The sequence below is a fragment of the Zeus faber genome (genome assembly GCF_960531495.2).
Source record: "Zeus faber genome assembly, chromosome: 8".
In the NCBI taxonomy this organism is placed as follows: Eukaryota; Metazoa; Chordata; class Actinopteri; order Zeiformes; family Zeidae; genus Zeus; species Zeus faber.
In genome coordinates, this window is record NC_137195.1 from 24,316,981 (window position 1) to 24,329,266 (window position 12,286).

Below are 12,286 nucleotides of genomic sequence, written 5' to 3' on the forward strand. Positions count from 1 at the left end.
TGTAGCAGGGGCCCTGCAGGTGGTGCAGAGGGGGGACTGATCCGGTCCTCCCGGGAGACGGAGGAGAAGGAAATCCCCGCGCCAAGGCCTTAGCCAAGGCGAACCCGGGTACATCTGCGCCGTGATGGGAAAAAGCCAAAGCTCAACGCCCCCTCGTATGCCACAGTGTGAAACTCTCTAGTAAAGAGAGTAAGAGTAAATACCTTTGCTTTACTGTGACCAGGAAGCCAGATGGGAGATATACAGTAGGAGCTAAGTTTTGACTTTTTTATGGCGAATATTAAAAATAAATTTCTACTAGCACTGGAATCGGCCTTACCAAGCCCCGATGACGGCCAGACCCCGGCAGACTTGCCAGAGAATTTAAACCTCTGCATGGAGAGCGGCGCATGTTTCTGCAAATACAAATATTAGGAAGAGTTACTGTGGCAGCAGACTCTGGTCCAAGAGAAAATTTAAAGTTCTGCTGAAAGCCTGCAAGCCGACAGGGAATATGGCTGGCGGTTTATAATTTTAAAAAAAACGCACACCGTTATGGGTGCCGCATTTGACCGATGGAAGGAGTTGAAAGTTTTGTTGCAGACGTCGACGCACGCCAAAGTCATTTTGTGGATTTCTATGTGAGAACCGTGGGACTGCGGTCGAACAGAGAAATAGTTGCATCACGTGACAAGTTCATCACATTTTGCTTTGAATAAAAATATGAATATCTTGACGTTTTGATTTTGGGATTTGTAATGCTCATAGCCTTTTTTTAATGACGCTTGTAAATTATGAAACACACTACCGAAGAATATGAGAAAGATGGACTAAAAACTTATCTTTTCACCTGTCAAGTTAATTGTTCTTTTGAGGCAATTTGGTATATCTTATCACTTGATGCCTTCTATAAATGGAAAGCACTTTGAGCTGCATGTTGTGTAGAAAGGTGCTCTGCAGATAAAGGTTATTATTATTATTATTAGTAGTAGTGGTTGTAGTACTGTTTGATTGCCTTACAAACAAATACAAATAAAAATACAAATTAAAGAATGAAGATTATTTTGGTTATTGATTATGATTATTTTTTAGATGATGATGATTAGTATTATCACTTACACACACACACACACACGCATACAGCTTAATTGATTGACGATAGGCTATGTACAGCTTTCTTTCTTTCTTCCTTTCACACCTCCTTTTTTACATCTCATCTTTCAATCTGCCCTATATCTCCCTTCCTCGCCTCAGCATCTCAGCATCTCTCTCTCTCTCACTCATCTGTCCTCGCCAACCATCCCCTTCCTCCTTCACTCTCTCCTCTCGTCTCCTTTGCTCGGCTGGCCACTGTTGTTTTCCGTGCTGACCCCGGGGGCGACAGGGGGAGGACAGTGTGGAAACAGATGTATCACCGGGCGGATAAATGACAACGGGTCCGTTTACTGAGCCGGCCGCTGCGTCATCCGTCTTCTCTGGCAGCTCGCTACAGAAATAAATAAACCCAGAGAGGAAAGAAAGAAGAGGAGGGAGGGATGGAGGGATGGAAGGATGGTGAGAACTTGGGATGATGAGCAGAGGTTGCATGGCAAACACCTTATACTAATACATACGCTCCTCGTCTCCTTTGATATTACAGGCTGTCAGGCTCAGTTTTCGGAAATTGCCTCTGGTATCTGATGGCATCTGAATGGTGGCTGTTTGTATCTATTTGCGGTGCCAATATTGGCTGAAAACCATTTTGAAAAAACATGCTTTTGCTAAATTACAACAAAAAGTGCGGTGCATGCTTTTTATCAAATAGCAATTACATCAGAGCGTTGTTATCTTTTTCTTGCTGCTGTGTATCACTGGTCTCCTCGATTATTAACAAGCAACAAACATACAGTAGCTATAGATATAAAGACACTTACTATTAGTTTATTATTAGACTCATTTAGTGTATTAGACTATATTACTCTATTATTAGACACTTGGAGCTACAGTGTGGACCTAGCCATAGAGCACACACACACCCGCGAGCACACAAACACAACGGTATGAGGTTAGTCGACCACGGGGGCCATTTGCTGCATCAGTTCTCATCTGGTATTGGATTTGTTATTTAGTTCCCCAGATCCCTCGCAGAGCCCCCTGGCGAAAAAAAAGTTCGTTTTCCCCTCTTGTTTTTTTTTTTTTACACATGATGATCGCGAGACTGACTATAAAAGGGAAGAAGGACCCAATAGAGGGTTATTAGCCGTGATTGGCTGTTTCATGAGGAATAGGTCAGCGGGAAGTACGTTTTAGTCATAGTGGACACCATGGAGATATTGAAATTATTGTATTATTGTGTGTGTGTGTGTGTGTGTGTGTGTGTGTGTGTGTGTGTGTGTGTGTGTGTGTGTGTGTGTGTGTGTGTGTGTGTGTCTGTGTGTGCGTGTGTGCGTGCGTGCTAATGCGTGTGTGTGTGTTTGAGCCTCAATCACAAGCGACACGTTGCCGATGTAAACTTGGCAGACGGTTCGTTCTTGATGAATTTCTGTGACTGCACTCCCTCCCGAGGATCATCTGTATGTAGATTATTGCCTCCAATCGCAAAAGCAGCTCGTTCCGATCATCAGCAGCGGAAAAAAAGGTGGTAGTAACACGCCCCTAAAAGTTTTAATTTCACAGTCCTATGTCTTTTCAATTATATGGGTTTATTCTTGGATGAGTACCTTTGGTTGTAGTTCAGAACAGTTGCCATGACCAGTACCCTTACAGCAGGTCCATACCCATATCCCATAAATTTGAACTACGATACATATTTCGCCTTTCTACACATATCCTTTCAAGAAGTTCAAACCCAAGTTCAAAGTGTACCCCAAAAGCCATCGGGAAAGGGAAAGAGTTTGGCTGGACGTTAGGTTCTTATGTGTCTATTGTGTCATTTCAGGTCGGGCCATCAAGCACGTGAAGGAGTCCATCTTCACCTCGCAAGCAGGAGCCAGGAGGGGCGTCCCTAAGGTCCTGGTGGTCCTGACCGACGGCCGCTCCCAAGACGACGTCAACACGATCTCCAAGGAGATGCAGGTGGAAGGTGGGTACTTTGAAAGCGCTTTCAAAGGGCGTCTCAACCTTTGAATGTCTCTTTACACCGATTTTCCAAACATATGTCCAATCCACTGAAATCCATTGGTTTTTCCCTTGTGTACAGGCTATATTATCTTCGCCATCGGCTTCGCGGACGCAGACTACGGGGAGCTGGTGAACATCGCCAGCAAGCCCAGCGACAGACACGTGTTTTTCGTGGACGATTTGGACGCCGTAAAGAAAATCGAGGAACAGCTCATTACATTCGTCTGCGAGGCCGCCACCGCAAGTAAGGAACTAAAACGGGGCAGACGTTTAAAGAAAATGAGGGCGCGAGATGGAAAAGGACAAAATGGTGTAACGCATGGAAGAAGGTTCGGGAATGATGAACGTTGACAGAAAGAGCATTGGAGAAGGTGAACTCAGTGACGTTTTTCCTCTTGCTTGAGGATGACTACCATGCTGCGATAGAAGAAATTGACGGAAACTCTTCTTCCTCTCTTTCAGCTTGTCCATCTGTTCTGATGAGCGGCAACACAATGGCAGGTAATTCACGAAAAACATCAATTGCCCCAAAAGACCAAAACTGCCCTGGGGAGTAAAAATCCACCTCTGGCCTCAGTTGGGAAGGTTTAGTTAAACAACAGAATCGAGGATGGTGATAACAATGACGATGACATGGATGAAGGTGAGCTTTTACTGTCCTCATGGATTCAGGTTTCCGCATGATGGAGAAGTTTGGCCTGGTGGAGAAGGAGTACAGCGCTGTTCCGGGTGTTTCTCTGGAACCCGGCTCGTTCAACAGCTTCTCCTGTTACAGACTCCATCGAGATGCAATGGTGTCCCAGCCCACCAAGTAAGTCACCCTAGTTAGTTAATAAGTAAGTTGATGAGAACAAATGAATTAATGAATAAATTAACAATTAAAAGGTCTTATTTCTAGTGCAATTTGTGTTTTTGAGTGAAAATATGATTGTTTTGAGTACGTCTGGGCAATTCCAATTCCTCAGTTGGCTTTCATTTGAATTTTTATTTGAATGATTTGAAAAAAAGACAAAGGCTGAAAAAATTGCGAGACTGAAAACAACAGATTTCAGGGAAACACAGAAGAAAGCTTTATATGTTCATGCCACAGCAAAACTGAAATGTCGAAAAGACTGTTTTCATTTCTTTACTGTTGCTCTAGATCTGTTGCTTGGGATTTGTATACTGTATATTTCAATCATTTATAGAATTTCATTTTAAGATACATTGAGTTGAATCTGCTAGTTAACTAGTTTAGCTGCCTGTTGGTTAGTTAGTCATTTGTCTCGTTAGTTAGCAATCTAGTCAGTCAGTCAGCTGGTTAGTTAGTGGATGTGATGCATACATCCATTATGCATCCATCATGCATTGCAATGGATCAGTTGAGTACCACGCAAACTGTCCGATCTGATACGGAAGCCCTTTACCCCGACTGTCCTCGTCTGTGTTTCTACGAGCTATTTTCTGTCCATTCTGGTGCTTACCCATCAGCCTTTTCCTCCAAAGAAACACTCCCTGGAAGAAAACTCTGAACGGGGAGCGGTGAAGTATTAGCAGGACACCAACACCAGAAGGCTTTGGAATTAACGCCTTTGACTCTGAGAACGGACACAAGAGTATTGCTAAGACTTCCCCTTCTTGTTTGATCGGACATGTATCTGTGCGGGTTTATCGAAGAACAAATCAGTGTTTCTATTATCTCGGGCTGAGAGGGCTCTCTGCGCCGTGGATGCAGATGATTTTCTTTCTTAATCGGTTCATTTGTGCACACTGGCCGGAGCTCGTGTCAGAGCAAACTCAAACCCAGCAGTGTCTCTCTCGACCGCTGGGCAGTGGAAGTGCCCTCTGAAGATCCTACATCTGTTTGTATCTCATGGAGCTCGGCTGAGGGCAAATGGAGCTTTATAGAAATATGGTATATATTTTGGTTAAAGCCAAGCAGCCAATGTTTTTGTTTTTTCGTTTTTATCCAAATTTTCTCCAAGGTTCCTATTTGTGCTGAGTTCAACATTTTGGGATGTAGGCCACTTGAAAGGCCTACAAGGCATTTGTGTGTGTGTGTGTGTGTGTGTGTTTGTGTGTGTGTGTGTGTGTGTGTGCGTGTGTGTGTGTGTGTGTGTGTGTTAGGTATCTCCACCCTGAAGGCTTGCCCTCAGACTACACCATCTCTATGATACTCCGCCTACTTCCTGAGATGCCACAGGAACCCTTTGCATTGTGGGAAATTCTCAACAAGGACAATGAGCCATTGGTGGGACTCATTTTGGACAGTGAGTTGCTCTTCTCCTTCCACCTCACCTGCATCCAACTTTGGGCTCTGCTCTTATATCCAATGGGGGATTCAAGCTCATCACTCCTGTATTTCTTCTCACTAAGTATGTCTGTGTTTGCTTTACACCTGATGAGCAGTAGAGCCCAGACGCCAAACTCAAACAATGCACAATAAGATCATTTTAAGCGAAATCTAAGAGTTGTCCGTCACAACTTGGTTTGTTGACAATCTAAAGGAAAGGCCTATCAAATACATTCGTGGACGGCCATGATTATTATTTCTTATTTTTTCCTGTACAATCCCCTATTTTCTGCCAGTTTTGGGAAAGACCCTGACCTTCTTTAACCACGACTACAAAGGAAACTTCCAGACCGTCACGTTTGAAGGTCCTGAAATCCAGAAGATCTTCCATGGCAGCTTCCACAAGGTCCGTCTCTCAAACTCTTCTCTAGGTTGTTAAAGAAAGTATTTTATCTTGTTTATCTTTTAAAGAATACCAGGGAATTACATTTGTATTAGGTAGGTTTGACATCAACAGTCTTTTTGACGTATACAAATAATGTACTAAATGCCAGATGGGTTGCGATGGATGGGATATTTACTTTTGAAGGGAAAGTGTGAATGAGTACGACGCCTGATTTTGACATGGCAGATTTAAGTAACATGATGAATGAGGAACAGGGCCGGCCCCTGCTTTTATGTGGCCCTGGGGGGCTGCTAATTGTCCGAAAAATAAATTAGCGCTATTCTGTCTTAGCTTGGCTTTCACCTTAAATAACATGAATATTTGTGAAATATCTGCACCTACCAGAATGATAAAACATCTCCCATTTCCCATTTCCCATGTTATCAGCAATGTTAGCAAATGGAGCGGAAGTGGAAAAAGGTATATTTTTCCAAACTGGTGTGTATTTTTAGTGTATACTATCGTATTTAAAGTGTACAAGTATATTCCCACCCATTTAAACTTTTTTGTTAGTATACTTGAAGTGCCTTTTTTGGTATTCTGACTTACTTTTATGCACTTATTTCACATATACCTTTAGTACACTAGTCGTTAACATACTGTAAATGTAGTGAAAGTACACTTACAATAAGTATATTGAAACATGAACCTAACGTATTCTGTACTTTAGCATACTTGCTAAAAGTATACTATTTTGGTCGTCAAAAGTAACCAAAAATATATGAAAATTATATTTGTGATATATTTAAGCACATCTTAAGTACAATTTCTCAAACACTAAGTAGGCTTCAACTTAAGTGGTTTCAATTTAACAAAATTTTAGTATATAAATTGTGAATACATAAAAAGTATAGTAAGGCGGTTAAGTATACTTTTTCTCCCCACTTGGGCTCTTAAACCGAAACCGTAGCTTTTGCTCAAAGTATCTCACTGTCATTTATTTTAAGTATTTCATGTAAAAGTCAGAAGTAATAAGGGGTTATCTGGGGAGGTTCGTACCTACGAAATATTAAAGGAGAAATAATAACCGAGGGGAGAGCAAAAAGGAAAGGATTTGTCGTCCCATTACGAGCAGGGGAGGCATCCCGGAGCAGAGGAATGTCTTCATGAAAGGAAATGATGAGCTTGCACTGCGGAACTGATGAATGGATGCGATCGCTCTCGGTTCGGAATGTTTTGCTTCGGAATTAAAGGCCTAAATGACTAATCCAGATGGAGATGAAACGATAGCACCGGCACTTTTAATCAAAAACAACTAAATTCACAGAAAATTGTTGAGATATATTATCTCATAAAGGGCTTGTGTTTTTAAACCCCGAGAGGCCGAAAGATTGTTTATCACTCGGCACTTAAATAAATCACCGCAGCCCTGGTTTTAAGTTGTAATGGAAAGAGTTACATTTTCATTTTCATTACATTTTCTGGATATGGGAGTGGAAGAGACTGGGTGAGGGGAGGACGGAGGGTCAGATGGTCGCAAAAAAGTCCTTTGGTTAAGAAATTCAGATTTATGTTGCACAGAAAAACCAACAGCGGGGGCTGAAAACCTTAAAATACTGGATTTGTTTTGATGCTGCCTTATCTGTGGCAAGATGCAATTTGAATTAGATAGATAGACAGACAGACAGACAGACAGACAGACAGACGGATGGATGGATAGGTAGTTTGGTAGATGGATAGGTAGGTAGATAGATAGATTTAGAAAGTGCTCTCTCACTCTGACAATCTGCTCAAGACAAAAAAAAAAAACCCAATGAGAACTGCTTCTATTGTTGCTGCTGATTTGAAATGTTGTTTGTTTTGGACAAATTATTTTTTTTCCAGCGGCGACAATCTAATGGAGATAGCTTTGTTGTGCCCACCCCCACCGCCCCCCGCCCTATCGAAACACATTCTAGCTGTTATTTAATTTGGTAGATTGCTGCGAGAAAATCCACGCGACAAAAATTACAATAATTTAAGACGCTAATGTTATTTTTCCTCCTTTTTGGTGAAATGCTGAAACGGACAAAAGGCGCCCCGGAGATAAAATAATTCAAATAATGTGTTAACGGAGAGAAGCAAACACACAAATGAGGTGGTTTGTGGTACAGACAGATTGGCCGATAGCTGACCCAGCAGTTACACCAAAAAGCCAGCGTGTGTGTGTGTGTGCGTGTGTGTGTGCGTGCGTGCGTGCGTGCGTGCGTGTGTGTGTCAAACAAGAGATAGAGAGCGAGAGAGAAATAGCCTAATTTATCATGCGATGGCTGTGGCATTAGCTCCGAATAGATGCTGACCAGCGATCTGACCTGCAGCAAAAAAAAGCTGCTTTCGATTTTTAACGTTTCATCTCAGTTTCTTGTTTCTATTGTCTTTTGTGTCCTGTAACTGCCTATGGATACCTCCAAAACTGAGATATCCAACTCAGATAAATCCATAAATTCCTGGCTCTCAATAATATCATGCAAGTCTCCATTGTATAAACCAGTCTTCGCTTTCCTCATTGTCTATGCTCCGGTCAACGCAGGGTCAGGGTTGCCAGCGCTGCGTTATTCCAGTTAAATTGGGCTATGTTTCGGGCATTACTTGGCAATCCTGCATTTTGCTTTGTTCTTTACTCGGCTCTGTGCACGTCTGCAGGCAGAAGGCAGGAGGGAATTTAGAAAATTAAAGAGAGGCTAATAAAATAAAGACATTTGTGAAATAAAGTTATTATGTGTTTAGTGAAATTAGAGTTAGTGCTGTTCATATTGATCAGCGGGGCCGGAAAAGCAATCCCGAAAGTATTTTTTATGCAACCCTCAGTTTTAGGGTCAAATTTCACCTGACATGTAGCTCTGTTTTCACTTTCCATAATCCATTTTCAACCATGGCATTAACATTTGTTTACTGCTGTAATTAGTTAATAACCTTAATGGGAAGTAGAGCAGGACATATTCGGAATACATAAACCAAAGTAATATCTCTCCCACAACAGAAGTTGACAAAGTCTATTTACCGACCATTGTATTTCCCCTGTACAGAATATGTTCGGCACCTGCCCTGAGCTGATTTAGTAGAGGAAGGGGTGGCTGGCTTTGCTTGGCTCTGCAACTGTTTTATTTTCCTGAGCTCGTCACTATTTGGGCTTTTGTGTGGTCTGATGATTTGTTTGGGGATTGTATTAACAGCTGGCTGGCTATGATGGGTTTAATTTTTCGACCAAATTTACTCTCTGGCATGTCCGGAGGTGTTTGGAGAGGCTTCTTTTACCGCCCTCGCTCCCTTCGCGGCAGTTATGGGCTAATTTCACATATTTTCATCGCTCAAATTTATTAGAAGTGATTTAGTCGGCGATAAGTGCAGAAGATCGGAATGGGAGAATCCATCTCATAGTGAGTGAAAGGTGAATTAACATACTTAGCAATTTACCAGGTCATAAAATTGATCGGGTCATAAAATTTGGAACCATTCTTTCAATCTGCTGTTGCCATACACATGACAAAATACAAACACAAATAAAAACAATGTACTGAATGAAAATTTCACGACATCCTTTTCATGTTCCTTTCTTTCTTTCTCTACGGTCGGCTATCCCACCGGTTCAAAACAAACCCATTCCAGTCGTTGCTTTTAGTGGGAGTCCTGCCACGGTGCAAAGATTGGAATGGCAGCGCAGATTGAAATGATCAACCGTTTCAAGGGCAAAGAAATGAAAGGGAACTAAAACAAAGCCAAACACGGCTGCTGCTACTGCTTCCTGTTTTTGTTGGCCTGCATTCCCTTCGTTCCTGCGGTGGAGTGGATTTAAGGGGAGAGAGGGGCAGCGGGCCGAGCTGTTTGCTTTCAAGCGTGAGCTGTGCCCAGCGTGTAAGACGGTCCCGAGAACCCTAGTTTAATAAACGGCTGAGCTGGGAAGGACAGGCCGGCTTCGAGGAGAACGGCTAGGCCTCGCGCACACGCACGCGCGCGCACACACACACACACACACACACACACACACACACACAAACGCACATATTAAAACCTCCGACAGGTGGAGAGAGACAGAAAATGGGTTAGACTCGCACATTACGATGGCAAACATTCGGATTGTAAAAGTCCGGCCTGGAAGCTCTCCCACGTGGCTCCAACGGCCCGGTTTGCTCATTTAACCACGTGAGCGTTGGAATTTCACGGATCGCAGGATTTGGCGGCGGCGGGTTTTTTTTTCCTTGTTTGAGCTTTACGAGCATCCAGCGCAGTGATTGGTCAGGCCAATTCCCGTCCTCAACACGATCAACCTTCTTTATTTTTCATACGGGAGGGACTCTTCGTCGCTGTTCCGGAACAAAAACAAAACGGTTTGGAACGATGATTAAAACCGCGTTGGAATGCCTCTTCGACGCCTCCTGGACGCCTCCTGGACGCCTCCTGGACGCCTCCTGGACGCCTCCTGGACGCCTCCTCAATGGAACATCATCCACCATTTGATGTGGTCAAAGAAGGCCTTAGACTGAGGAAGGTCCTCAGGTGCTAATTTACATTTTGAGAGGGAAAATAAATTGGATTTGGATCCGGCTACAGGCTACGGACATCAGTTTATCAATGGCAGTTGGATGTAAGATAAGACAAACAACGCCATTCAGCGCCTCTTGGACAGACGGACTTGGATCCTTCCAAGTGTCAGAGACTTAGCTCACCCCATCTCCTCTCTATCTCTCTCTCTATCTCATCTCCGCACAGCTCCACGTGGCCATCAGCAAGACGTCGGCCAAGGTGGTGTTGGACTGCTCCGTGGTGGGGGAGAAGGTCATCAGTGCCGCCGGGAACATTTCCATAGACGGCGTGGAGGTCCTGGGTCGCATGGTCCGGTCCAGAGGGCAACGGGACAACTCGGCACCGGTCGGTACATTTATTATCTACGAATCTATCTATGGGGTATGAACTTGTTTAAAAGTGGAATTAATGATGGATGGTTAGTTGAAGTGATTGATTAATTTTGGAAGCTCAATGGATCGTCAAGGTGTCTTTGAGCTGTACTTCCCGGTCTCCCACGGATTTATTTAGTCTTAAACTATTCCAGGAAGTCACCTTATAGCGGCACATTTATTCTTACATTAAAAGTGATAGGTGAAGCAAGCCCCATTATACTTACAGTCTGAAGCAATTATGGTTTGCAGGAGCAGAAATCTTTTTTTTTTTTTTTTTTTTCATCCAACAGGCCAGGGAGAAGGTGAGATACGCCGGGGTTGTTTTTGGAATGTGGGAGAACCGCTACTGGTGAAATTATTCTCGGAATCCTTCCAAGGAAAACTGTCGGCCGGGGAAAGTGCTGCCTTAACTACTTTAGCCCAGTCATGTTACATGGCTGTGAAGAAAGTTTGACATTCTCTCTCCTTGCGTGCGATTTCCTCCGTCCCGTCCCCCCCGGGTATTGCACTGACGGCGTTTTTCAATCCGGTGTGTTCTTTGAACGTAAAGAAAAGGACACCTTAACATCAGCTCCTCTAGTGAAACAACCTCAGGTTGGGAATATTGACGCATACAGATATCTGTTAAATCAATCATTTGGATCTAATTTTAGCAAAGAATTGGTTCCATGTGCGGAGGTTTTTAAGCGACCGCAGTGTTTTCCCAAAGCATATCTTGCACCCCGACTCTGATCTTTTTGGGCCCTCACATTGGCTTTAACATCCGAGGGTCTTCGGTCCAAGACCCCCTGCGGTGCAGTAATATTTTTACTGACTTGAAGAAACCCTTGCTTTGTCCAAATACCCATTGATTTTGCCAATATCTAACATGGATGCTGTCTGCACAGTTTCATTGAAGGAGCTCTGGGGCACGAAGAACAGTTTAACCGCCAAAGAATCCGGAGCCGGAGCAAAACTGCCGGTGCCGTGTTTTCACACCGCATCCGCCGTCCATCTGGGTTCGATCGCTTTGAGGCTCTGGCTTCATCCGTCCACGATAGGCTCTTATTCCTTCTACTTATTCCGCCGGAAAAAGTGAGGCGATTATGTAGCCGCAGCAGTAGCAGGCTGAGGATACAGAGCCAGTTAACGGCCGTTTTTTGTAACTGCACTGTATATGGGAATGTAAACAGTCCATTTCTTCGGTTTGTTCAGGGAGGGTCATTTTCCATTGATTACGCCTCGTCCTTGACACAGATATGGTGTAATAACCCGAGGTGTTTGTAGAAGGTCCGTGGTATTGTGTGCGTGGATGGAACATGAGAATGTCAGCGTTGGCAGTCCACCAAAATATACGGTTAATTGAGGTGTCAGTCAGACAGGACATTGCTGTAGTGCACATCACAGTTTTCTGAAACGCTGAACAGGGAAGCAGCCTCGGAGCCGCTTGGGCCGACCCCCGTGGTTGAAGTTACAATAACAAAGCCTCTTTTTCTTTGTCATCTCGTGTTGTTTATTGGAGTTCATTAGCAGGCTGGATCGTATCCGTCTTTCCATTTCTACGGGTCGTTTGATCTTTCTGGCCGCCGCGCTGTCTTCACCCTGGCTCATTATCGATACAGAAACACTGTCTGATCA

At 43.7% G+C, this 12,286-nt stretch overlaps 1 protein-coding gene across 1 annotated transcript in view; it reads left to right on the forward strand.

Annotated features, from left to right (window-relative positions):
• The window catches only part of col14a1a (collagen, type XIV, alpha 1a), a gene marked incomplete at its 5' end in the record, with an annotated part of 166,966 nt that overhangs the window by 114,341 nt on the left and 40,339 nt on the right, over positions 1 to 12,286 (forward strand). The window contains 7 exons of the mRNA XM_080004861.1: positions 2,897 to 3,040; positions 3,158 to 3,322; positions 3,541 to 3,579; positions 3,751 to 3,889; positions 5,185 to 5,327; positions 5,647 to 5,756; positions 10,482 to 10,640. Of these exons, the coding sequence (XP_079860987.1) occupies positions 2,897 to 3,040; positions 3,158 to 3,322; positions 3,541 to 3,579; positions 3,751 to 3,889; positions 5,185 to 5,327; positions 5,647 to 5,756; positions 10,482 to 10,640 (899 nt within the window). The remainder of the gene's footprint in view (positions 1 to 2,896; positions 3,041 to 3,157; positions 3,323 to 3,540; positions 3,580 to 3,750; positions 3,890 to 5,184; positions 5,328 to 5,646; positions 5,757 to 10,481; positions 10,641 to 12,286) is intronic.